The 27056-nt window shown below is 37.5% G+C and overlaps 3 protein-coding genes and 2 non-coding genes across 5 annotated transcripts; 4 read left to right on the top strand and 1 right to left on the bottom strand.

Annotated features, from left to right (window-relative positions):
- Nucleotides 1-929: 929 nt before the first annotated feature.
- Y38C1BA.4 (uncharacterized protein) lies at nt 930-1437 on the top strand (the record flags this gene model as incomplete). Its single annotated transcript, NM_001268307.3, has 2 exons — nt 930-992; nt 1381-1437. The coding sequence occupies 2 exons, from the start codon at nt 930-932 to the stop codon at nt 1435-1437; spliced, it is 120 nt and encodes a 39-aa protein (NP_001255236.1).
- Nucleotides 1438-3560: 2123 nt separating this feature from the next.
- cmk-1 (Calcium/calmodulin-dependent protein kinase type 1) lies at nt 3561-13327 on the top strand. The gene is made up of 7 exons (NM_067738.8): nt 3561-3712; nt 9575-9693; nt 10995-11151; nt 11244-11509; nt 11946-12049; nt 12099-12268; nt 12554-13327. The coding sequence occupies exons 1-7, from the start codon at nt 3608-3610 to the stop codon at nt 12677-12679; spliced, it is 1047 nt and encodes a 348-aa protein (NP_500139.1). The 5' UTR covers nt 3561-3607; the 3' UTR covers nt 12680-13327.
- Nucleotides 13328-13707: 380 nt separating this feature from the next.
- ccm-2 (CCM (Cerebral Cavernous Malformation) gene homolog) lies at nt 13708-27041 on the top strand. The gene is made up of 10 exons (NM_001392259.1): nt 13708-13743; nt 14084-14170; nt 14221-14322; nt 15053-15202; nt 15385-15463; nt 18853-18883; nt 18936-19020; nt 25788-25929; nt 26000-26082; nt 26177-27041. Exons 1-9 carry the CDS (start codon nt 13711-13713, stop codon nt 26056-26058), a joined length of 768 nt encoding a protein of 255 aa, NP_001379982.1. The 5' UTR covers nt 13708-13710; the 3' UTR covers nt 26059-26082; nt 26177-27041.
- On the bottom strand, nt 17051-17105 carry K07A9.6. Its single transcript, NR_052943.1, has one exon. It is a non-coding gene; the product is annotated as an Unclassified non-coding RNA K07A9.6 (non-coding RNA).
- Nucleotides 17051-17105, top strand: K07A9.5. The gene has a single exon (NR_052942.1). It is a non-coding gene; the product is annotated as an Unclassified non-coding RNA K07A9.5 (non-coding RNA).
- Nucleotides 27042-27056: the final 15 nt, after the last annotated feature.

The raw sequence follows: 27056 nt of genomic DNA on the forward strand, positions 1-27056 counted from the left end.
GCAGCTTTTCGGGAAGATTTGGTAAAATTTGTAAATTCCGGTGATTCATCGACTTTAAATGTACCTAAATCAATTTGAAGACACAAGATAATCATCAAGTATGTCTAAAATTAGACGGTGATTACAAAAAAAAGTTAGTTTCCAGCCGCTGACAAGTCGCTCAAATTTCAAATTTTAACTAATTTAAGGTCATTTTTTAAGCAGTCATAACTTTTTTTTCGAGTAGTTTTTATGAAGTTTCGTTATTAAATTTTGTGTTTTCAGACAATTTCGAGTCTAATTCAAGTGATAAAAATCACGACAACACCTTTAATCGCTGTAATGAGCACAGTGGAAGTTACAAGACATCGATGCACCATGTTTTAGATGAGATGTAGTTTTTAAGAGCTTAACAGGCCTTGAAATGCTTTTTTGGTTTCATTTACTACATTTTTCCATTAATTTCAAGTTTCTTCCGGGTTGTAGGCAAACATTCTAGAGGCTTTCCGGAAAATATGAGTTTCTGAAAACGTGACCATCTCATTTCTAGACAGTATGATGTCATGATAGTTTTGTAGAAAAATCTTGCGTGACGCGACGAGATCCAAAAAAGTTTCAAATTCCTGAAAAAAAACAAATAGAACATAATTTTCAAAATTACCACATCCCCGCCCACTTCTTGGTTTCTCGAGTTTTTTTTGCCATCAAATGTTTCTCATATTGAATACCAAATATCCAAAATCTTGCCGAAAGTAGCCGCCAACCAGACTGAAGCCCCTTTTTACATAAACCGTGATGATTGTGTGTGATGATTGTAGTGAGAATGCCGTATCATAAGCGTAACTTGCAAGTTGAAACATCAGAGATTAATATTCTGATGGGAAGTTTTCACTTTATTGAGGTGAGAACTTAATGTGTGAATTGGCGTTCAATAAGCATACCGCGTAGGCATGCCTACCTGCTTTCTTGGTTTTATTCCTTTAAAACAACCAACAAAGGCACGTAGGCACGAGGTAAGCATATACGCAGGTAGGTTTGAGGCAGACAAGGGTACATAAAATTGGTACGTAGGCAGGTATTAAATTATGAGGCGTAGGCACATGAGCTTAGGTAGACAGGCAAAAAAAGCATAAGCCAGACAAGTAGGTATAACGCTGGTAGGCTTAATGCAGGCAGTAGGTACCTAGGCAAAAAAAGAGAGGCAGGAGGTGCAGGATGAGAAAAGGGCGTAGGCATAAGCAAGGCACGTCGGCATGCAGGCAATAAAACTGCAGGCAGGTAGCAGTTTAAGGTAGGCAGACACTAAGGAAAAACTAAAACAGGCAGGCACGTGGGCACATTGCCTACCAGCCTGACACCTTCCCTTCAATGGATAACCTGATCAAAATCTCAAATTTTCAGACATTAGTCAGCAGATGTATGTGTGCACCGCGCAACGTCACAGGCTCTCAATTTTAATAAATATATGTGTGCATCGAAGCTTATGATAATTCGGTCAATCTCTGCCTTCCCAAATTCCTTATCCGCTTTGATGTCACAAATGTCAAGATGATCAATAACCGTATGTGTTCGTTTGGAAATAAATTGTTGAACAATTTGTCTTTTTCACGCCGCGCGCCGCCGCAGCCGCTGGTGGGAAGATGAGTGATGGGAAGAGGAGGAGGAAGCAAAAAAGAACACTAACAATAATAGAAATGACATATGGAATACTTTTACTTGTGGAGGGTTCTACTTGATACATAGAACAGAACTTTGGAAGGTTAGGCATGCCTACGTGCCTGCCTATTTTCTCGAGTCGGGGGAGAAGCTAATAGCGATTTTGCAGTGCTATAGGTACTAAGGTAGGCAGGTATGATATAGGCGAGTAGGCATTTGGTAGTTAGGCATGGGGTAGGAACTTGTATCTAGGCAGTGGGCTGGGTTTTAAGGGACAATATAGGCGCTAGTCAACCTAATATAGGCAGGCAAGTATGCATTAGGGAGGTAGGCATGGTGTAGGCACTAAATCGATCTTGACCTAAACTTCTTGAAATTACAAGTCAAATTGCTCGACTTCCAAAGAAAACTGAGCTCAGTAGGCCTGCCTTTGCCTGCCTACAATGCGACCGACACCTGCCTGCTGGGTTTTATTTTAGTTGAACTTTCAACAATGCGGATACAGGCAGGCAGGCTTGCCTATCCGACTCAAATTTTCGTACCAAACTTTTTTTTTTGAAATCTCTTGATGTACAGGTGGGCGGCAATTACTGTTCGGCAAATTTACTTCCGGCAAATTCGACAAATTGCCGGTTTGCCGAATTCGCCGGAAATTTTTATTTTCGGTACATTGCCGATTTGCCGTTTTCCGGATATCAAATTGCCGAAAGTTTTTGTACGGATTTTTTAAAAGACGGAAACACTTAAAACTGTGCCTGTTTGAAAAGATTTCGCCGTTGATATTTTCATAGAATTTGCTTATTTTCCAAATAAATGTAAGAAACATTCATAGGATGCGTACAATTTTGCCGTTTTTTCGACAAATTCGGCAAATCGGCAAGTTACCGGTTTGCCGAAAATGTGCAATTTTGGCTAATGCCGTGCCGTCTTCATGTGCCCTCTTTTTGGGTTCTCTCACTTTTCAGAGGCGAGAGGTCGGAAAATTGCCGGTTTGCCGATTTGCCGAAAAATACCACTTTCCGTAATTTGACGAATTTGCCGGTTTGCCGGATTTCAACTTGCCAAAAATTTTTAAACGGATTTTTTATAAAACGGAAACACTTAAAGCTGTGTCTTTGTAAAATGTTTTCGTCGTAGATATTTTCATAAAATTTACTGCATTTTCTAAATAGATGTAGGATGCGTAAAATTTTGCCGTTTTCACGACACATTCATTCGGCAATTTGGCAAATTGCTGGTTGGCCAAATATGCCGAAAATTTGCGATTTCGGCAAATCCCGTATTTGCCGCTTGCCGGAAAAATCGTTTGCCACTCACCCCTGGAAGAGAGTCTCTCCATGAGCCGCCCTCGTTCTTAAATTTTCCAAAAATATTTTTACAGGTATTCCAGGGATACTGTTAAAGCTTTTAAAGCTTATCATGTACCCCCTCCCTTTTAGAATCGAACTACGTCTCAAGTACGTCGGCGACTTCATCATCATCGCCTCGGCCATCAAGTACGTCTTCAATGATCTATGATTCATTGAATCAGCTGCTTGCCTTCTCCCCCGTCTTGAAAGTTGAACGGAGTGAGGGGAGAGAAAGACACTTTCTCTCTCTCTCACTGCCTCAGAAAATTGGCAGCATAGGTCTCTCTCTCTCTCGAAAAACTGGGGGGAGATGAAGCTGAAGACGTCGGTTGGCAAGGAGGAGAGAGGGAGCAGAGACGGGGTGGCAAGTAATTGCAATTGGGGGAAGGGAAACACACGAGATGTGTGTGTGTGGATGACGAGATGAAGCACTCGCTTTTAAGAGTCAGATGAGAGATAGAGAAAGAGCACTGGGGGGGAGGGGCGGAGTCTGTTTCTCTGACGTTCTCCATCTCTCTCCAACTCTCTTCGTCTCCAGCCATATTCTAGTTTTTTCCCCCCCCCCCCCCCCCTTTTGCTCCTTTTCCTTTTTCTTACTCAACGGCTCCCCCTCGACGAGCCCAATGCCCCTTTTTAAGCGACGGGATGGGAGTGGTCCCGCGCCGAACGCCACGATTCGGGAGAAATATGATTTTCGTGATGTCCTTGGGACGGGAGCTTTTTCGAAGGTTAGTTGGTATCGAAACTAGCAATTTTTTTGGGCTTAGCGGTAATTCTTAAAGAAGGGAGCGTTTAAGAAAAAAAAAGAAAAAATACCGACATTTTTTGAGAAGTTTTCTTAGATTTTCTGGGTTTCTTACCACACTAAAAATTCTGGTTAATTATTATATTATGGGTAGTTTTAATGGTTAGCTATTTGTGCTTTAGTGTGTTTAGAGCAGATAATTATGAAGACGGGCAATTTTAATGGTCTTACAAAAACAATAGAAAAAAATGTTTAACGTGGCGAATTTCGATTTTTTTTTTCAAAAAATTCAGAGACAGAGCCTCGATGCACCATGTTTTATGACGACCTTGTGACGTGGGCAGGAAACTCATAATTTATCCGATTGCCGTGGGAAGATGAAAACCCGCTTTACAGAAACACAAATTTCTAGAAATTCAGAGACAAAGCCCCGATGCACCAGGTTTTTTAAAGACCCTAGGTCGTGGCCGTGGAGTGATATTGGTGGCCGAGTTTTCTCCCTGAAAACTTTGGTAAATTCCTCATGGTCATGATCGAGAATATAGAAAACTCGGCCACCTTTCGAATGAAACTTTCCGAAAATTCCGAGCAACTCTCGATGCACCATGTTTTTTGATGGCTGTGAAAAACTTCTTTTTTTTTTGAATTCTAAAAATTCTCAAAAATTATCAAAATGCTTCCGCCGAAATTTAAAAATTTCTTTTTTTTTCTAATCGATACTTTGGCAAACCGAAAATTATTGAATTCACAAAATTTTCGAGAAAAATCTCGAGCAAACTATTTTCCTCTCCCAGCTCATAAAAATCTGAGAATGTCATCTCTGAAAAAAAAATTAAATTCTGTGAAATTTTAAAATTCTGAGAATTCCAGCAACTGCTCTTTAGTAATTTTCGAGTTTTGAAAATGTCAAGTATTCAGGGTTTTTTGGCAATTGTCAAGTTGCAGAAAATTCCGCATTTTCAGCACTTGTCTAGTTTCAAAATGTTCAAAAATTCGACATTTTCGACAATTGCAGAATTGGCTAAAATTCGAATTGCCACGAATTTTTATGCACTGACCTAATTGAAGACTCCTTTTTTTTCATATGAACTAGGTTGCTTTAAAAAGCTCATGCCACGTGGAAAAGCTAATGCGTCATGATTTCTAATTTAAATTTTTTTCTGTAAACCGAGAGCCCCTATATTTCTCTTTTTTTCTTCTTCATCTCCCCCCAATGCATATGGATTTTCTCTGTCTCCAGCCGCGCCGCCGCTCAATTTCAGGGGCACCCTGACTTTATCCCCCCCCCCCCCCCCCACTCTCCGAATCGGAAGCGGTGCCCGGGCAAAGAAACGAGACGCGAGAGCAACGGAGTGAGATAGAAATAGAATTTCTGAATTAAACGAGTGTATGTGTGTGTGTGTGTGGTGGACATTGAAGAGAGCACCCATTTTGTTGAAGAGAGATAGACCGATTGATGAGCTTATCCCCATCAGGTCCATCCACACACGTATTACAACACCATACGAACATGCTTTGGAAAAAAATTTGATGGCCTTGGATATTACCCCCCGACCGAATTCAATTTCGTTTTTTTTTCAGGAAAAGTCCAGCACGTAGAATTTCTATTTTCGAGGTAAACCTGGTTAGGCTTCCTTTTATAGAAAATCCCAGAAAAGAGGGGGTCTAGACATTGTCACTACGACTACATTGGAGACGGGTCTAGCTTGAGAGGCTGTGTCCAAAGTCTAAGCCTCAGACTTAGCATGAGCATAAGCCCAACCCCAAGCCCAAGGCCAGGCCCAAGTCTAAGCCTAAACTTCAGACTTAAGCTTCTTGGTGGCCTATACGACTCCCTGTTAAATTTCGCTTTGATCGGCCAACGGGAACCCTTTAAAAAATGAAAAAAACGCTATAAACCCAAGCCTAAATAGCGTCAGTGGCGAGCGTTAGCTGCCAAGCCTAAGCCTAAGGCTAAGACTAAGCCTAAGCCTAAGACCAAGCCTAAGCCTAAGCCTGAGACTAAGCCTAAGCCTAAGCCTAAGCCCCACTGCCCTAAGTGAATTGCTAAAATAATTAAACTACCAGTAACGCCTCATAACTCTTGACTTTTGACCCATTTTTGCTTCCAATTATGCCCCTTTTCCAAAAAAAAACCTTCTCCCCATACTATCTAATTATCTCATGCTCCGTTGTGCTCAACGAAGCTTGTGTTGTTGTTGCACACACACACACACACACACACATATACACCCCTTGTCATTCATATAACACGCAATCTTGCCCTCTCCTTCCTCATGACCTAAGACAGGGGAGAAAGGAAATTAAATTATAGTGCTGCTCGCGGAGCCGCGCGGGGACTGAAAAAGCATAAGAGGTGTCATTGATGGCGTCATGAAAATGACACAAGTGGTGGTTTTGTTTCATTTTGATGACGTTTCATCGTGCAAATATTGTAGAGAATATTGTTTTTGCGCTGGAAACATGGTGCATCGAGGGTGTAAAAACAAGGAGCCTTATTTTTTTCTAATTTTCTGTCATAAAATCAATGTTTTATTGAGGTCAGTTGAATGTTGAAAAAAAAATCGGTGGATGCACCATATCTCTGGAGGCACGCTCCATGTTGCCAAACCTTAATTTCAGTCAAAATTCTAGAATTTTTCCAAATTTCTTAGCTCTTCTAAACAGTCTGGCAAATCAATTTTCTATTAAAAACCAGCTTTTATTCTATTTTTCATCCTCTAAACCATTCTGACAGCCGCCGCTGAGCCGCCGCGCCCGTCTAGTGACGTACAGATCCCACTTTCTTATGCAACAATAATGTGAAGCTCGCGCGCAGAGCCCCTTTCTCCTTCATTTCCAATTTCTTCAAGACCGCAGGTCATCAAGGGAGCTCCCCAGAGGCCCTTTTTCTCGATTAACCGACCGGAGAAACAGATTTGTTGGGGGAAAAAGAGGAAAGGAGAAGAAAAAAAAAAGAAGAAGGATATCATCAAGACGGGGGGGGGGGAAGCACCAAACATTGAATTGAAACTCTTTTTTTTCTGAATTTTTCATGACTAGTTGGGTACGAGTTTGAATTTATAAGGGGTTGGAAAATGGGATTTGGAATGTTGAAAAACTTTATGTTTTCCAGAAAAAAAATTTCAGGAAAATTGGGAAATTTTTCTTGGAATTGGAGAAGTTTTGGGATTTTTGGTTGGAATTTTTATTTTACTATTAAAGGTGTAGTAGCGCCAGTGCGGAAATTGCTTTAAAACACGCCTATGGTACCACAATGACAGAATATCATGATAAAAAAATTCAAAAAAATTTTCTAAATTTTATGTGATTTTTTGAAAATTGAAAAAATCTCAGTTTTCACCTAATTCCTATTTGAATTACCGCCAATTGGATTTGTTCGATGGAGCGCGCTTGCACGTTTTTAAATTTATTTATTTTATTGTTTGTTATTTTCCACCGATTTTTAATGTTTTCGGTGTATTTTTGCTTTAATGTTAGAGAAAAAGTCAAAATAAATGCAAATTTTCGATTAAAAAGCACGCTGACAGGCGTAAATCAGTGAAAGTAATTACTTCAGGTCCGAAATCGTTTAAAAGCGTTACTTTTTCATTTTTACGCCTGTCAGCGTGCTTTTTAATCGAAAATTTGCATTCATTTTGACTTTTTCTCTAACATTAAAGCAAAAACAACGAAAACATTGAAAATCGGTGGAAAATAACAAAAAATAAAATAAATAAATTTAAAAACGTGCAAGCGCGCTCCATCGAACAAATCCAATTGGCTGTAATTCAAAAAGGAATTAGGCAAAACTGAGATTTTTTCAATTTTCAAAAAATCATATAAAATTTAGCAATTTTTTTTGAATTTTTTTATCATGATATTCGGTCATTGTGGCACCATAGGCATGTTTTAAAGCAATTTCTCCACTAGCGCTACTCCACCTTTAATTCTCTCTGGAAATCTCTTCTTTGTTGAAAAAAAAATGAAATTTTCAGATTTTTTAACTTTTTGAAAATTTGAAAGAAAGTTTGTTTTGAAACTCTCCAATTTTATCCCAAAAAAATTGACTAGCAAATCGGAGATTTGCTAGGCTTCGCAGTTTGGTTCGGCGTAGAGTAACTCAAGAATAATTCGCTTTATTAATATTTAGCCAAGTGTTGAGTAAATGTCAAGTAAATGTGCTGAAGTTTGTCAAGACCGGCCAAATTTAGTTTAATGATAATTTTATAAATAACAATTTCCACTTTTCAAATCGCACTCAACGGTTCCCCACTGTTTCTACATGTATTCGGGCCGGCGGCCCTCATTGTGAATTATTGGGCTCACAATAGGCTTAACAGTTGTCCAACGCTTCTATGTGTATTCGGGCCTGTGGCCCTGAACCTGAATTATTTAGCTAAAAATAGGCTTGACGGATCTCCAACACTTCTTCGTGTATTCGGGCATGCGGCCCTCAACTCGGGTTTATTGGGCTCAGAATAGGCTTAATGGCTGTCCAATACTTTTGTGTATTCGGGCCTGCGGCCCTCAATCCGGATTACCTGACCTTTCCAAAAACAGACGTAGTTATGGAAACATACGTCTCATAGAAGGCCTCCAGCCTGCTCTGCTGGGAGTAGGGATAGAAAAGGTCTAAAGTTTCTAAGAGTAAGAAGGATTTTTTGGGTTTGAGTGAAAAACAATAGCATTGCAGGCCTCCAGCCTGCCCTGCTGGAATTGAGGTTTAAAGTGACCAAAATGTCCGAGAAGTGCGGTCCTCAATAGGATTAGAGAAAAAGGAAAAATCTCGAAAAATCTTTAAAATTGAACTTTCCTCACGTTATTAAAATAAGAAATGAAAATGATCGAATTCATCCCCAAAATAGAGAGAGAGAGAGAGTGATAGAAAAGTTTTTCACGTTTAATCCATCTTTATAATTTTGCAAAATTTGAATGATGGCCTACATTTTGGAAAATGGGCCAATTTTTTCCAAAATAGTTTCAAAAAATTGGTAAGACAAAGTTCTCTCTTGCGCAAAAATTGGAACCAAATGTCAGAAAAACTGCTCGTATGGGATTGAAAAATATAAAACTCTTCAGTACAAAGAAAATATTCAATTTTCGCGGTCTCCAGAAACCCGCGCAAATTAGTGTTCTACCCTTCCCAAAACCAATCCCCTCAATAATGACCATGATGGGGCAACTATTTTTGAGGCATTCGCACTTATTGAACGCAAAAGCGCCAGCTATGAGCCAAGTTATTAAAGCTTAAAGTTTGTACATTTTTGTCGGACACTCACGTGTCGAAAAGTTGCTCTTATTTTTTATTTCTGTCAAGAATGCAACTTCAGGATTTAATATAGGAAGAGGCAGAGAAATTGGCAAAATTCAATAGGAGAAAATATTGATAATATTTGAACAAAAATTCTAAAAATTTTATTCTCCAAAAATCAGAAAAAAAATGTTTTTTTTTCGATTTTCTGAAAAAAAAATTTTTAAGAAAAAAAGGTTGAATATTGCAAAATTTATAAAATATTCCTGGAAATTAATTTATCAATATTGAGAAATAGTAAAATTGTCAAAAAAAATTCTTCAAAGTATCCTAAATTAGAAAAAAATCGGCCGAAAAAAAAAAATTTTTAACTTTTTTCAAATACTTGGAATTTTTCAAAAAAATATAGGATATTGATTTTCTAACATTATAGGTAAAAAACTGGGTCATCAATTTTTTTTTGGCGGCCACGTAGCTAACAAGTGCTCTGAGAACGCTACCAAAACATGGTGCATCGATGTCAAAATTTTAAAAACTAGAAAACAGGGGTTTTTGAACTCCGGAAATAGGAAATTACAACGGATCAACTATAACTACTACATCTATTTTCAGGTGTTCCTAGCCGAATCAAAAAGTGATGCCGGTCAGATGTATGCAGTCAAATGCATTGACAAAAAAGCACTGAAGGGAAAAGAAGAATCACTGGAAAACGAGATTAAAGTTCTGAGGAAGTGAGTTGATTTTTGATTTTTGCCTACGCCTACCTTACAACAGTGCCTTTAGGGCTTGAGGTAGGCACCTGAAGACCTGCCTATTTTTAATGTCAAAAGCAAAAAGAAAACCTTTCGTCTTTCGAGTTTTCTTCAAATTTCGCTCACTTTTCCCCGGTGATTAATTTTCTTCACATATTCTGCCACAATATATAAATCAAACGCCCTTGGAAGCTGTGCGAAATCTAAATTTAGTTGCTCGCCGAGCAGCAGCCGTGGTCTATTTACGCTCTGAGGGTATTCACTTTCAAGTCAAAATAATGATGTCATCTTTTTTCTCATGAGGAATTTCAATTTTGTTACATTGAAGGATGATGATTAGGAAAAAAAATCGACGAACAAACCTATAGACACCTGTAAGATGTGAGGGTCTGGGGTAGGGCCTCCTAGGATCTGGGGTAGGGCTGCCTAGGATCTGGGGTAGGCCTGCCTAGGATCTGGGGTAGGCCTGCCTAGGATCTGGGGTAGGCCTAGGATCTGGGGTAGGCCTAGGATCTGGGGTAGGCCTAGGATCTGGGGTAGGCCTAGGATCTGGGGTAGGCCTGTCTAGGATCTGGGGTAGGCCTGTCTAGGATCTGGGGTAGGCCTAGGATCTGGGGTAGGCCTAGGATCTGGGGTAGGCCTAGGATCTGGGGTAGGCCTAGGATCTGGGGTAGGCCTAGGATCTGGGGTAGGCCTAGGATCTGGGGTAGGGCTACCTAGGATCTGGAGTAGGCCTGCCTAGGATCTGGGTTAGACCTGCCTGAGATCTGGGGTAGGCCTGCCTAGGATCTGGGGTAGGCCTGCCCAGGATCTGGGGTAGGCCTGCCTAGGATCTGGGGTAGGCCTAGGATCTGGGGTAGGCCTAGGATCTGGGGTAGGGCTACCTAGGATCTGGAGTAGGCCTGCCTAGGATCTGGGTTAGGCCTGCCTGAGATCTGGGGTAGGCCTGCCTAGGATCTGGGGTAGGCCTGCCCAGGATCTAGGGTAGGCCTGCCTAGGATCTGGGGTAGGCCTAGGATCTGGGGTAGGCCTGCCTAGGATCTGGGGTAGGGCTGCCTAGGGTAGGCTAGGGTCTGGGGTAGGGCTGTCTAGGGTAGGCTAGAGTCTGGGATAGATAGATGGATAGATAGATAGATAGATAGAGACGAGATAGAGACGAATTTGATCAAGTTAGACAAAAGTTGGGTCTCACCACGAAAACTACTGTACCCCCTTTTTAATTTGAGCAAACCATGTGTGACTATAAACGAATTCAAACTGGAAAAATTTGAAATTTTCAGGCTCCGACACAACAATATTGTTCAACTATTCGATACATACGACGAGAAGCAGTTTGTGTATCTTGTGATGGAGCTGGTCACCGGTGGAGAGCTTTTCGATAGAATTGTTGCAAAAGGGTCCTACACGGAACAGGACGCGTCGAATCTTATTAGACAGGTGAGATTTTCAGTTGAAGAGATCAAAAAGTTGTGAATTAGAAAATTGTAGAAAAATATATGGTGTAAATCTGGCAAAGTTTTTATTTTCAGGTATTGGAAGCAGTCGGGTTTATGCACGACAACGGAGTCGTCCATCGTGACCTGAAACCTGAAAACCTTTTATATTACAACCAAGACGAGGACTCCAAAATAATGATCTCAGATTTTGGACTTTCAAAAACCGAAGATTCAGGAGTAATGGCTACAGCGTGTGGAACACCGGGATACGTGGCACCAGAGGTCCTACAGCAGAAACCGTATGGAAAAGCAGTCGATGTTTGGTCGATTGGAGTTATAGCGTATATTTTGCTTTGCGGGTGAGTTAATTTTGGGGGTATACCTGGGAGATGTCGGCTGCTGGCACATCAAATGATTAGGAAAAACCACTGGCACCCGTTAGGTGTTGGATGCTAATAACCCTGGAGGTGTCGGCTGCTCGACTTAACGAGATATGAAGCAGACGACAACCCGGCAGGTGTCGGCTGCAGACGCTTCTAGAGATCACAAGGCGCCGGACATCATGAGAGCTTATAGCAGCCGACACCTGCCGGGTAAACGTCAAATTCACGGTATTTGCGGAGGTTATAGGGAAATTCAAATTTTTTAAGAGAACATTTCTAATTTCCAACCCAGAAAGTGCGCGCCAATGACAAAATTGCCGAAAATTTGAAGATTTTCCTTAAAATTTTGAAGTTTTTGAATAAATTTTAATAGATTTTCAAATAATGAAGCGAAAACTTTTAATTGTTTCAGATATCCACCATTCTACGACGAGAGCGATGCAAACCTATTCGCACAGATCATCAAAGGAGAATACGAGTTCGACGCGCCCTACTGGGATCAGATTTCCGATTCGGGTAGGTCAAAATTGTCAATTTTCCCGCCAAAAAACCTGAAAATTTGCAGCTAAAGATTTTATCACACACTTAATGTGTTGTGACCCAGAAGCCCGATTCACGTGTCAGGATGCTCTGTCACATCCGTGGATCAGTGGAAATACGGCGTACACACACGATATTCACGGAACTGTCGCCGTACATCTTAAGAAGAGTTTGGCAAAACGGAACTGGAAAAAGGTAATTTTCGATGTTTTATATTTGAAAAATTCGTTAATATTTTCAAAATTTTTAAAATTAATTTTCATTGTTCAATTTCCGAGAAAAATCAATAATTTTTTTTCGTTTTCCAAAAAATCGATATTTCTCATTTTCGTTAACAATTGAGTGGTGTTAGAGTGTCTCATTTAGGTTTGATCTATGTAGATCTACAAAAAATGCGGGAGAAGAGACGCAGAGCTCTCAACTGATTTCGTATGGATGTCCGATACTTGAGGAAAAAATCGATAATTTCAAATTTTGCAGGCTTACAACGCAGCCGCAGCAATCCGCCAGCTTCAAATGCTCCGTCTCTCCTCAAATAGCAATCGCCTACAGAAACAAGCTTCACAGCAGCAACCGGAGCCCCCTACACCCGCTTTTCACGCTTGATGATGTCCTTTTAATACAGTAATACGCTTTTGATCTACCCGACCCCCCAAAGTCTCAGAGTTTCCACAGAATTTGAACTCCCGAGAAATCAATCCGCGAAAAAAAGGGCGGACACACTTTTGCGGACGTGGCTTCGAATTTTCTTAGGCTCCGCCCATTTCTCCGGGTTTTCGTTTCCCCGGAAACTGTTTTCCTTGGCAACACTGGGACTCCCCGTCCACACACCCGCGCCGCGCAAACATGCTCCACTGTGATTTTTTTTTGAAATTGTTTTTTTCGTTCGCAACTCACCCCAACCCTCCCTTTTTACAATTCCTCAGTGTACATTCCTTTTTTCCAATTTTTTCAGCCACAGTACCCCCGCCCTTCCCCCATGTACCTTTAAAATGTAATATTTGTGATTTTGATCTCGTGAAACAAGAAAAACACTATAAAATGAATTGTTTTGTACTTGAGAGTTTGAATTTTCCCGGGAATTGTGGCGTGGTGGGTGCAAACGCGCTCCAGTGTACAGTTTTAAAAATTTAACATTTGTTCAAATTTTCAAAAAAAAAAGTCAGATTATGCACGAGCTCCATTGAAATTTTAAAATGTTTCAAACTAATTGTAAAACATAAAAAATCAGTGATAAAGTTGTTAAATTCAAATATATCGCCGACCACATGTTGCAAGCGTGCTCCAATGAAAAAACGCGTTTTTTCTTGATTTTAGTGAGAAAGCATATACAATTTTAGGAACTTTTCAATTTTTTTTTTCAGTAAAATTGACTGAAAGGGTGTGCCTAACCCAAAATTATCACTAACTGATAAAACTGATAAGGAAATTATCGATTTTCGGCACAAATTTTTGCCGGAAAAGTACGAGCGAAGTTTTTATTTGTTTACCCCCCGTCTAGCCTCCAATGTTTGTTTTATTTTCTACTTTTTTCTCTATTTCTCAGAAATATTTTGCACTATTTTCTTGTCAAAATTAAATTTGAAAAAGTTTTCAAAGTTTTTTTTTATTGAAAAATTTTCAAAAAATTTCAGAAAATGGACGCTTCAACTTCGGAATTTGCCACTGATGTAAGATTTTTTATCGGGTTCTTATAGATTTCTAAAAAAAAAAGTTTTAAATATGTAAGCAAATACATATAAATTCCTTTTAATTGAAATTTTCCTCACAATAATGTTTGGAAAATAATTGGAAAAAAAAAATATTTTCGAAATAAAAAAATGTGTTGCTTCAAATATTTATTACACTAAAATAATGAATTTTAAAAAATTATTGGAAAAAAATTCATAAAAAATCGATTTTTTCAGTTTTATTTTTTTCAATAAAATTTAAAGCTTCCCGTAATTTTTTTAAAACTTTTTCACACAAAAAAATTAAATCCACCGCTTAAACAATATCTCTATTTCTCAGTTTATTGGAATAATTTCAAACGAGAAATTTTCCGGATTGGATGATTTTGGACGAACGGATTTTTTGAGGATTTACGACAAGGCTAAGGTATAATTTTCAATCGACTTTCTAAAATTTCCTATACAAAATAATTTCAGAAGAATAAATCGATAAAATCGATAACCCGCCACGATGTGAATTTTCGCGCCTACATCCTTCAAGTTCTGCATGGCAAAATTGTGGTGGTCGACAGGAAATTGGTTCGTTTTTTTATAGGTTTTCTAGATCACTGAGAGCTTTGATATGAGTATAATCATGATCAGGTTACGGTAATTTGGAAATGTTTTGAGTCCCGCCACGAAAACTTTTGAGGGTACTGTAGCTTTTCGTGGTGGGACCCAATTTTTCTTTGAATTTGGGTGAAGAGAGCATGATCCAACTTAATTTATAGCTTATAACAGCAAAAAGTCAAATTTTGACAATGGAATTAAAATTTTAAAAAAAAATGGAAAAAAATAGGACCTTTTTTTTAAAAAATACATTTTTTTAGTTTTTTTTTTTCATTACTAAGTTACTGTAATTTTGAAATATATTTAGTTTCGCCACGAAACCCCCCGGGGTACTGTACCAATTCGTGGAGGGACCCACGTTTCTTGAAATTCAAGCAGTAAAGCCATATCAGGTTTGAGAAAACAAATGTTTTGTATTCTCGAAAAATTAATAAAACTCAATTTTTTCAGTTATACAATGTCAATAATTACCTTGGTTTTTTGAACATTCAACCTATGGTATTTGCACAGTTAGAAGAAATTTCAATTCAAAAAAAAAGAAAAAAAAAACAAACAAAAGTTCCGAGCCCACCGAACTTTAGAGCTTCATCTCTTTTTTTCCAAAAAATCGGAATTCAAAATTCTCAATTTGTATATTCAATTTTTACCGAATTTTCCGATTTCCCTAGTTAAAAGTACATGAAAATTCAAAAAATTCCAGAAAACCTGCTGCTTCGAGGTCTCAATTCCCCTGATCTTCTCCTGCGGCTCATTGACGGAAGATGGTCTTGTTCTGTTCACTTTCAATATTGCACCATATCAGGGAAATATAAATTATCGCGATTTGATGGTTTTGGCACTTCCTGATGAGGCAAGAAGTTTGTTTTAGATGCAAAAATTTTTCAAGAAGAATTAGTTCAAAGTCTGGTAGCTCCATGTCTGAAGCCCACGAGATGTCGGCTGCTCTGTTGAACTCTGAATTTGCCGGCTGCTTGTTTAGAAAAAAAAAATTTTCACTTTTAAAGTCTTATTCTATACAAATTATATTTCTAGAAAACGGCCGAAAAGCTATCAGAAGAGCTGAATTTTAATTTCGCACGCTTCGCCGAACAACAACTACAGACTGCGTCACGTAAGTTTTTGTTATTCTTTATTCTCTCTTCACTTTGAATTTTAAACTGAAACTTTATACTTTAATACTTTTTGTTTTAATCTGTGTTGGCTCAAATTTGTAGTCAATTTTTTTTAAAGTAAAGAACTACAGAAATATTGGAAATTTGTTACTCACTAAAATGCAATGCACAAAAATATTCAAATTTTGTTGACAAGTTTTGATAGCATTCCCAGTTTTTGAGATAGCAGCCGACATCTTGCGGGAACCGTAAAAACGACGCTATGTTATTTAAAACTGTTAGTATCTTCAAAATTAAATATTATATCAAAAAATGACCAACTAACAAAATAAAACACGCTCAAAATTTCCTACATTTTGTTTCTTAAAGGTTTTTTAATAGTTTTCCTTGTTTTTGAGATAGCGGCCGACATTCTGCGGGCGCCAAATTTGGCCATTCAAAATTTAAAATTATATCATCTTTAAAACTCTTTAAAACTATTGATGCTTTCAGAAAGTGAGCAATTATAATAATAAAGTGTACAAATTTGCCTACGTTTCCAGTTGGCAAATTTTTTCTACCTTTTCTAGTTTATGAGATAGCGGCCGACGTCTCACGGGCGCCGCCGACATTTTCTGCAAATTTAAATTGTAGCGTCCTATTTTCAAACAGAGCAATATTTCCCAAACTACCGGTGATTCCGAAAAGTGATCAACTGACAAATATACATACACAAAATTTCTTAAATTTTACCAGTTCAAAAGTTTTTGAAAGCTAATTAAGTTTCTGAGATACATACGTTCAAAGTTTGGCACTGGGAGCTGCTCTTGGAAAATATCATCTCTTGAAATTGATCTTCCGATTCCCGATTTCACTGATCATCAATTCCTTATCAGTTTACATGTTTCCTTGACCATTCATCTAACATCCCTAATCACTCCACTCCGTACACTATTTTTCCTGCCCAAGCCGAAGAGATTTTCTCGCGCGAAAGTGTGACTGCGGGCGAGAGATTTAGAGAAAAAACGCACACAAACTTCTTTTTCTCACTTTCTGTGTGTCTTTTGCAAATTTTACTCTTTCTCTCTCTCTCATGATTACTCCTTTTTAACTTTTCTGTTTGTGGTTGCGTTTTAGTTGAAAATTTTCAAAAATTTTAAAAATTAAAAAAAAACAGTTAAAAAAAACAAATTTATTGAGCAGATTCAAGCTGTATTTTTCTAAAACCAGTGAAACGTCGGCTGCTTTGTTTCAAAACTTATTAGATATTCTTAATTATAGCTATATTTTGAAGATTAAAATGTAAAGTTAAAATTTATACAAGTTCGAATTTTGATTTTGAAATTTTTTTAGTTTGACAAATTCTAAATTTTCCAAATTTTTCGTTAAAGACCCAATTTTATTTTCATTTATTGTAATGAATATTAATTTTAGCTTTTTAATTGTTAACTATTTTTAAAAATCAAGCAATTAAATGAGCAAGTTGCACCTTCCTTAAAAATTGCAGCCGACACTTCCCGGCTTCGCTCAGCCTAGAATTTTTTTACTCGCCCTGAAACTTGAATCCTGTATATCTCCTTAACTAAAAATGCTATTTTAGATATGCGAACTAACAAAATGTAGGAAGTTTAGTGAAAAATATTTTGTTAGTTTACTACTTTTATATAACTTCAATGGTTTTTGTGATAAATGAGTTTTTGTAAGCTTACTCTAGACCTCTTGCACCATCTGACAGGTGGTTCTTTGAAAACCAGTAAAATGCCGGCTGCTCGCGAAATCAACCAATTTCGAAAAATATTTCGAAATGGAAAATGTATCATATTATAAGCATGAAAACAAACTCTCTTTACGTTAAAAAAAAGGCTTGCAGCCGACATCTTGCGGATTCTAAAAGGGTAGTTCTTATTTTAAAACTGCAGTATCGCCAAATCTAGAAATGCTATTCAAAAATTTTAAAGAACAAATTGTAGGAAATTTTATGCCAAATATTTTTTCAGTTAGCAACTTCTTGCTATCTCTAATAGTTTTGGAGATAATTGAGTTTTTGTTTTTCAAATTAATTAAAATTGTATTCCAAACTTTGAACCTTCATATCTACAAAACTAAATGTGTAATCAAAAATTTATCAACAGACAAAATATAGGAAATTTTTTGCAAAATAATTTGTTAGTTGACAATTTTTCTCTAGCACTCGTAGTTTTTGAGATATTCCCTCTCTAGCTATGCACGTCCCTCCCTCTCCTCCGCCGCTGCCAACAATAACATGTTGTTTTTCATTTTTTATATATTTTCATCAGGCATCAAAAGTAAAAGAAAAATATATTCTGATTCAAAATGTTGTTTTAGTAGGTTGGTTGGGTGGCTGAGATGGCTAGTTTTCCAGTTTTCACCCGTCTAACCGTCTGCGTCTCTCGTGCACACTCTCGTCTCTCGCCCCACCCGTTCTGTTGTTAAGATATTTACGACGACTAGGTTGCAGAGAGAGAGAGGCTGGTTGGTCAACTAGTAATACCTCATTTTTTTGTTTGTCATTTATAGCAAAAGAACATAGTCTGTAGTAGAGGCGAGAGCGCAGACAGTTAGACACTCTGGTTTCTCTGCGTTTCTCTCCTCTTTGCGTCTTTTGTTTTGCACTGTGGCGCTCTTTGAGCACGTTTTTCTCAAAAACTACAAGAGATAGCAAAACAATTTCAACTAGCAAATTAAAAAGCATAAAATGACCTGCATTTTTCTAGTTGACAAAATTTTGATAGCACTTTCAGCGTTGAAGATATAGCAGTTTAAAAATAGGAAATCAAAATTTTGGGTGCCCGTCAAATGTCGGCTGATAGAAAAGTGTTGAACTGATATATTTCAGTGTTAATTTTAAATTTGTTGTACTTTTTAGTTGAAAAACCAATAAAACGTCTTTTTTTCAGGCTATTGCAGCCGACAATTTACGGGGTCAAAAACCATGTATTTATAATTTTGGGCCCCGTCAGATGTTGGCTGCTAGACTTTGCAACAGGTTTTGATATATATTTTAGAGTTTATTTATAAATTGTATGGTTGTTTCATTAATAAATCCCATTTTAAATTTAGTAATTTCATAGCAGCCGACAGTTTACGGGCCAACGCTTTGCTGAAATCACCAATTACTTAAAACTGCGATATCTCGAAAACTGACAAAGCCATCAGAAAACTGTCCAAAATCGAAATAATTTACAAAAAAATTCCTAAATTTTGTCAGTTGGCAAATTTTTGATAGCTTGCTTAGTTTCAAAGATATAGCTGTTTGAAAAGTGAAAGTCGCTAAATTTTATAGCACAAAATAGGAAGTTTCTTCTAAACCAGTGAGGTGTCTGCTGCTTTGATTTTTTCTCTCTGTTTCAATCGTGGTCAAAAATCATTAAACAACGTCTTTTTTCAGGCCAATCAAAATCGCTGTCCTCACTAGAAGCGTGAGTTTTTCCAGATTTTCTCGACAAATTCAAATTTCTGCCAAAATTCCAGATCCTCTCCGCTAGCAAATCTTGACACTCCTCTCACCGAATCGAGTCATCAATCATCATCGGTTGTCAGTAAGGCGATCAACGAGGTAAGTTCCATCCACATTTTGTATCAATCAAAGCAAAAACTATTGGGGGAACACCTCGCCGAAGAGGGGAAATGGGGTCGTAAAATGTCAGAATTTTGATTTTTCTCCGGACTTTTACATTCTATATGTTTTTTTTTGGCAATTTTTGTAAACAAGGAGAAATTTGAATGTTTCGCCAATTCTAATTTTTTTTTTGGAATTTTCTGACAATTATTTAGTGATTTCGACAATTTCTAGGATTGCCGTTGAGTTTTTCTAAATTTCGCCAACTTCGGCAACTCGTAGAGTTGCCTAATTTTTGGTTTTTCTCTAGTACTTTTGCCAATTTCAGCAAGTTTTGAGTGGCAGTATTTGTCTAAATTTTGAAAGTTTCAGCAATTTCCGAAGATTCCGAAGATTCAAAAGCTTCTTTTTGGCATTAGACGAGCAATTAGACAGTAATTTTCGGAGTTGCCAAAAAATTTCGGTATCTAAAATTTGGCACTTTCAGCAGTTTCAACAACTTCGGGAGATGTCGATTTTTCTAGATTTTAAAAATGTCGAAAATTTCGATAACTCCAAAGTTGCCGAATTTTTGAAATTTCGCCAATTTCAGCAGTTCCAGCAATTTCCGGAAACTTCAAATGCTCTTAATTTCAAAAACTTTGGATATTTTGGCAACTTCCAGAGTTGCCGAATTTTTGAACTTTCGGTTGATGTGGCATTTTTGAAAACTTCCAGCGTTGTAGAGTTTTCTGAGTTTCAGAAGTTTCGACAACTTAACTTAACAGACTTACCAAATGCTCAAAATTTTATAGTTCGTAGGTAATTGAATTTTTGGCAGATTTCGGAGTTGCCGAATTTTAAAAATTTCGGCAATTTCGGCAATATCTGGAAATTTTTTTTTAAGTTGTCAGTTTTCAGAGTTGCAGAATTTTCTAAAATTCAGAAAATTTTTTTAGGAATTTGTAAAAGTTCGGTAATATACGTTAATGGCAACCACTGAAATTCGAACAATTTTCGAATATTTCAACAATTGCCAGGCCTAAAAAATGTTGAAAATCGGCACTTTCAGCACTTACCGCGTTTCAAAAAAAAAAGTATTTCTGGCAATTTCCGCCGGATTTTTCACAATTTCAAATTAGTTTTGGCGGCAATCGATTTTTTCCGGCAAACGGCATAGTCGGCAATTTGGCGTTTTTCAAATTTCCGGCAAATTCGGCAACCCGGCAAAATAAAATGTATTGAAATCCGAAACTTTTTCTTGAAATAATCTAAAACTCGATCTACAACCAAATTGGATAATTCTCATCACATTTGACAGTTTATTCCCTCCCCCAACCTCACTACGTTCACTTCCTCACCCTGACTATTTTAGTAGGAACGACGCCAACACTTCCTGGTCAGACAGAGATTATAAAAATACGTTCTCTTTTTCAAAACTTATTTTTTTCAACCAAAAAAAAAACGTTTCAGTTTCTTTCAAATCCCGTACATCAGAGGCTTTTGTTGTTGTATCTTTTGAATGGAAATGCTAAAAAAGACTCTGACAGCACAAGCTTATCCGTTCGGTTTTGAGCTGTGAAAACACAATTTTTAAACTTTTTGCGAGAGGGGTTCTGATTAGGAAATGTCGATTTTTTGCTCTCACTTTTAAATTTTCATATTAAATTAGGCAAGTCTTTCTGAAATTGAAATTTGATTGAATGCTTTCGTATGCTACTTGAAACTGCAATATCTCAAAAACTAATAGAGATATCAAAAAAATGTAAAAAAAATAATTTTCGTAAAATTTCCTACATGTTGTGAGCTGGCAATATTTTAATAGCTCCATTAATTCTAAAATTATAGCAGTTTCAAAATTGAGGGCGCCGAAGACTAGTAATCCTAAAGTAGTCAAATAAAATGCTTTTTTTTAAATACAAATTATTTTTTGTCAGTTACTAACTTTTTGATAAATTTTCTAGATTTTTTCGGTTTGATCAACATTGATCTACAAAAAATGCGGGAGAAGAGACGCAGCGTTCTCAACTGATTTTGTATGGTTAAGAATGTGCTGACGTCACAATTTTTGGGGAAAAAATTCCCGCATTTTTTTTTTGTAGATCAAACCGTGACTTCGGCAATTTTCTGGCAATCAGCAACTGCCGAACTCTTGAACTTGTGTAAACCGGCAATGCCACGTGGATTTCTTATCACAGTTTGATCTACAAAAAATGCGGGAATTTTTTGCTTAAAAATCTGTGACGTCAGCACGTTCTTACCCATGCGAAATCAGTTCAGAACTCTGCGGCCCTTCTCCCGCATTTTTTGTAGATCTACGTAGATCAATCCGAAATGAGACACTCTGACACCACTTGCAATGCCCGCCAATTTTTAGGAAAGCGGCAATTGCCAAAACCGTAATTTTCCGGCAATTAGGAAAACTGCCAAAGTTTGAAATATCTACCGATTGTCTCAATTTTCTCTCTTGTCTGAACAAAAAAAAGTGGCAGGAGAATATTTTATTCATTCTTTCATTCGTATTCATCATCCTTCTCCAACCCTTCTTGTTTATCCCTCCTCTCTGTCTCTAACTGTCTGCGTCTCTCACACAACTTCAATCTCTCATTTCAGCGCCCCCATATACGCTAATCGAGCCCAGCGGCCCGCCCGTCTCGTTTTCCACAGGGTTTTTTGTTGCTTTTTTTTGCATTTTTGTTTACCTACCATTGCCATTTTCATACTACTTTTTCTCGGTGTGAGGTAGTAACTTTTTGAATGAAATGACGTCATCTAGAAGGTTCTAGCCAAACCTGGCCAAGTTTGAAGCCTAGAGGAAATTGTATGAAATTTTATTTGAATATTTCCGCTTTTTTAGACGAATTTTAGCTTTTTTTTCGGCACCCGGGATACTGAAAATTTCGGCAATTTTTCAAAGATTTTATAGACTTTTTCCGAACTTCAGACACTTGACGTTTTACCAGATTTGTTAATTTTGATTTTACACGAAAGTTTATGTTTTCTGCAACTCTCGGAATTTTTGGCAACGTGCGTTTCAGCTTTTCAGCTGCGAAAATTCGAAAAAAACCGGGATTTTACATTTTCGATGCAACATGTTCTTGGCGGCTCTCTCTGTGCGGCCGAGTTTTTTCCTCCACGGCCACGCTATGAAAGAGCTAGGCCACGGGCGATCAGACCCCAAGTTCCCGTCAGAAACATCGTTACTTTTGAAAAATCCAAAATTGTTTTTTCAGCAACTTTCGGCAACCTAGATTTTGAAAAAAATACGCAATTAATCCATTTAAATTTCAACAAATTTTTTTTTAAATATTTGTCTCATTTTTCAAAAATTCGAAAAAAAGTAAAAATCCGTTTCGAATGTTAAAAACTGAAAAATTAAGAGTTTTAGCCAAAAACTGTAAAATCATTCAAAAATTGTACAGTTGTCCACGAGGAGTACACGACGGCCTGTGCCGCACTTTTGCAAAAATACGCTCCGCCTCTTTTTCTGTGCAGCACACTGCAAATTTAGCAAGTGCCAACCGTTCGGATTTGATAGTATTTTTCAAAATTTTCGTAAAAAATAATTGTCACAGTTTGCAAAATGAGTACAAAAATTGAAAAATTGCCGAAAATCATAATTTTTTGAAATTGGTGGCCTAGAAAATCCTCGGCCACGTTTTCAGCTTCCTGCCTGCGTCTCCTCATATCCCGTCTAATTTGTGCAAGAGCATAATAAGAAAAAGCGCGGGGAAGTAAAACGTAAGAAGAAGAAGCTCGTCTCATTTTCTTATTTAAAGCCTCGGCACAAGTAATAAGCTCTCCTGCTCCTACTCCTGCTGTTGCTGTTGCTCATTTTGCTACTCTTTTTCCTTTTCGGCACCCGAGATTAGTAGATTTGTATGCAAATCCTTTGCCTATCTTCATTCGGAGAAACAGCTTTAGAAACAAAAAAAGGGCTTTGCTTTTAGCTATTTTGTCGTGGAAACACGAGTTTTCTCTAGTTTTTTTAGTCGTTTATGACGTCACTTTTTTAGTAAATTTTGGCGTCAAATTTGGTGTTTGGTGTATGCACAGTTTCTCGTTTTTGGTTAACTGTGCAGTAGGCACGCCTAGGGGTCGTATGTTTAGGCAGGCAGGTACGCTTCTCTGTGCTTGCAGGAAACATGATGCATCGACTTGTTCCCCCCAAAAGTTTGAATGAACCGATTAAGCTCTGAGTGGCCGAGTTTTTCCCACCCACGTTGTAGGCAACTAGGGCTACGTTATAACTAGTAGCTCTGTGAGCACTCAGAATCCTCGTCCCAGCCAGAAACATGGTGCATCGAAACATTTTGGCTCCAAAAATTTGAAAATCCAAGATTTCAAATTTTTCGATGCACCATGTTTGCCTAGAAACTGTGTGACCGCGTTTTCTCACTTTCAACGAAATTTTTCAGCAGTAAAATGGAATTTTAGTCAAATTTGTGTAAATCCACACGTTTTTGGACCAATTTTTATGTATAAAATAGGCTTTCCATCTGAAAAAAAGATCAATTTCATCGTTAAATTCTGAAAACTTTAGCAGAATAGGTGGAAAACTACCTATTCTATGGAAAGTATGTACCAGCGGATTCCTCGCATATATTTAAGTTTGTATTTTGTAGATGGAACTACAGTACTTGCGTACTTCCGAGGTTACAGTACCCCTCGAAGCTCAAATTTTCACCTAGATGCCCTGGGAAAAGTGTATTTAATTGTAAAACTGTGCGATATTTAAGAATTTTTTTTTCTGTCCGGAAAATTCGAATTATCCAAGTTTTTGAATCGTCGATGCACCATGTTTTTGACTGGAACGTCCAGCTGCAAAAATTTGAAAAATCCGGGATTTTACATGTTTTGATATACCATGTTCTTGGCTAGGCTCTGTGTGGCCGAGTTTTTTCTCTACGACCACGCAATGAAAGAGCTAGGCCACAAGTGATTAGACCCCAAGTTTACCGTCATAAACATGGTGTATCAAAACTTTCGAAAAACCCAAGTTTTTGAATTCTCGACGCACCATGTTTCCGACTCGACTGTCTAAGCTCTGCGTGCGTGGCCGAGTTTTCTCTCATTCTTTCTCCACGGCCTCCTCTCCCTTCAAGCAACTAATTTCGACCTCATTACTCATCACCTTCGGTTCCTTCTCATTCCGCTCGGTCTCCTCCTCATTTCGCTCATTTTCTCGAAAAAGCGTGAAAATTTGTGTGTGCGCACTAGCACTTGCTCATAAACAGACAGAGAGAGGGTGAAAAATTGGAGCGAAAAACGAAGATTAGTGTGGAGAGAGGACATTCTTTCTCTCTCTCTCTCTACTTTTCTTCCCACTAGCTGCTTCTTCTCTCTCTCTCTTCTTTCATTTTTGGCCTGAGGGCAGGCACTACTGCAACATTTCGCCTTTGCCCCCCCCCCGCTCGAAAATGAAGTTATCACTTGTTTTTGTGGCGGCGACGGCGGACAGTGATAAGGTGATAAGGAAAAGGATAAGACCCCACAAACCCCGTTTTTTTTGTAAACTTTCCCCAGAGAAACTGCATGTTTACTGTGTAAAAATTCGGGTTTTTTTTTTCAAATTTTTGGGTTGATCCGCCATGTTTTATGGGTTCCGAGCTGCCTAGCTTTCTTGTGAACGTGGCCTAGTTTTCAGAAACTCGGCCACGCAGAAAATCGAAAACATGGTGCATCGATGGTGAAAAAAACTTGATTTTTTGCCCCAATTACCACGTGGTGTCAGAGTGTCTCATTTCGGCTTGATCTACGTTGATCTACAAAAAATGCGGCAGAGTTCTCAACTGATTTCGTATGGATAAGAAGGTGCCGACGTCACAATTTTTCGGTGAAAAAATTCCCGCATTTTTTGTAGATCAAAACGTAATACGTTTTGATCTACAAAATTAATGGGACAGCCTGGCACCACGTGCAATTGTTCTAAAGTTCCCCAAAACGTCGATGCATCATATTTCTGATAATAAAATTCTACCATTTTAAACTGATTTGCCCAACAAAATGCCCCAAAATCCCTTAAAAATTTTACAATTTTTGCCCTCTGACGTCATTCTAAAAAGTTTATTTATTGGGAAATTGCTTGGTTTATTTTTAGTTTTTTCTCCTTGAAATCCAAAAAAAATCTGACATTTTCAAGAGCACCGCATTCAAAATTAATGGGAGTTTCTTTTCTTTTTTTTTTTTTGAAAAACATTTCGTATAGAAATGATGAATTTTAAAGAAGAAAAGAAATTTTTTTTTCGAAATGTGAATTATCAAACAGAAAACTGAAGTTATGTTAAGTCAGATTTTTTAAAGTCCAAACTAAGAAAATTCGAAAAATTCTGGGATTTCTTTTGCTGAAGATTCCGCAAAAAAAAACCGAACATTTTCATGTTTCCCTACAAGCTTGTGGTTTTATAGCATTTTTTACAAAAATTGTGTTCTAAAAATCTCCCTTTTTGGCTTTTTTTCGCTGAAAATTTGAAATATTCGACTTTTGCCGTCAAAAACCGGTAAAAATCAATTTTCACATAATTTTTCTGTTGCAAAATATTTAATTTTATTTTAATTTTATTTCTCAATTTTTCTCCTAAAATTCAGTTTTATTGTTGGAATTCATGGAGTTTTTGCCTGAAAATGAGAGTTTAAAAATATATTATTTTCACACATGTCGTAAGATTCTGCGCTCGATCCGCATTTTTCTCCATCCGTGTTTGCGTACTTTCGTCACACGCGAGTTTAATGAAATTTAAATCGAAATTTATCAATTTTCTCATCATTTTTTCCTTTTTTTTCAGGTTCTCTCTTGTCTCCGCCCCGAAGAAGTTCCACATTTTCGCGAAATTATCAAGAAATACAATAGCGGCGAGCAAAATGTGAAGATTTTCGCGCAAAAGCTCGTCGAACTGCTCGGCCCCGGACGAAAAAAGCGTCTTTCATGTGAGTTTCTACAACACTCCCCTCTTTTCTTTTCTTCGAATTCAATGCAATTTCCTGTGCCAATTTGCAGACCTGAAACATGCGTTGAGAGCCGGCGACATGCTCCAATTCGACTCGGCGATTCTTTGAAATACGCGGGTCGTCAAAATGCGGGTGAGTGTCTTCGTCGTGAAATTGCAATTTTTCTTTTTTTTTTAAAGAATTTTTATCGTAGAAAATTCTGTTTATTTATTATTTAATTTTGCAGGGAGATGCTGATGAAGATGTGGCGGAGACGGATGGATTTCGATTGGATTTTTTCTTTTTTTTACATTTTTTTTCAAATTTTCTCCTCTAAAAGTCGGTTTTTCTGTGAAAACTACCCGCAAAATCTGAGAATTTCGCGTTTTTTTTCTGAAAAATTGCGTGAAAAACCACAATCCACTTGGATTAAGCTGAAAAATCGGCAATTTTGTATATTTTGTCAGGATTTTGATTTAAAAATCGAATTTCTTGTGAAAAATTTGCTTTTTCGGTGAAAGTCGGTTTTTCTTGAAATTTTGCACGAGGTTTCTCCTGAAAATTGGCTTTTCTTAGATTTTTTTTCATAAAATTCCCGGAAAATTTGTGGTTTACTCAAAAAATGCCCCGTTTTTCCAATTTTTTCCTGTAAATTTGGTGGTTAAAAAATGACGAATTTTTTGCATTTTGTGGAAAATATTTGTTCGGAAAAATCACAAAAATTCTCGAATTTCGTGTAAAAATATAGAGAAAAACGACATTTTTTCCGCTGAAAATTGAGTTGTCTTAGATTTTTCTGATATAATTCCCTGAAAATTAGTGGTTTTCTCAAAAAAAAATGCACCGAATTTTTTAAAAAATTCCACGTAAACATGCGCAGAAAATTCCTTTTTTTTCTGAAAATTTGAGCAAAAATTGCCGAATTTTCTTCAAAAATGATGTTTTTTTCGCAAAAACTCAAATTTCGTGTGAACATTTTCGGAAATTTATCGAAAAAACTGCATTTTTTCGCTGAAAATTTGAATTTCCTCTCGATTTCTCTCTCACTTTTCCGCATTTTTTTCCGTTTTTTCCTCCCCGCTCCGCTCAAAAAAATCAATAAATAAATACTTTTACAGATCAAAAGG

The sequence above is a fragment of the Caenorhabditis elegans genome, chromosome IV, assembly GCF_000002985.6.
Source record: "Caenorhabditis elegans chromosome IV".
Taxonomy (NCBI): domain Eukaryota; kingdom Metazoa; phylum Nematoda; class Chromadorea; order Rhabditida; family Rhabditidae; genus Caenorhabditis; species Caenorhabditis elegans.

What these genes read in the sequence shown, in the direction of transcription:
- cmk-1 (NM_067738.8), top strand. Translation starts at nt 3,608, where the DNA reads ATGCCCCTTTTTAAGCGACGGGATGGGAGTGGTCCCGCGCCGAACGCC. An exon ending in CGTCGAATCTTATTAGACAG is followed by an intron (nt 11,152 to 11,243) that starts GTGAGATTTTCA and finishes TTTTATTTTCAG; the next exon opens with GTATTGGAAGCAGTCGGGTT. An exon ending in GGATCAGATTTCCGATTCGG is followed by an intron (nt 12,050 to 12,098) that starts GTAGGTCAAAAT and finishes GAAAATTTGCAG; the next exon opens with CTAAAGATTTTATCACACAC.
- ccm-2 (NM_001392259.1), top strand. Translation starts at nt 13,711, where the DNA reads ATGGACGCTTCAACTTCGGAATTTGCCACTGAT. An exon ending in GGATTTACGACAAGGCTAAG is followed by an intron (nt 14,171 to 14,220) that starts GTATAATTTTCA and finishes AAATAATTTCAG; the next exon opens with AAGAATAAATCGATAAAATC. An exon ending in TCAGTAAGGCGATCAACGAG is followed by an intron (nt 19,021 to 25,787) that starts GTAAGTTCCATC and finishes CTTTTTTTTCAG; the next exon opens with GTTCTCTCTTGTCTCCGCCC.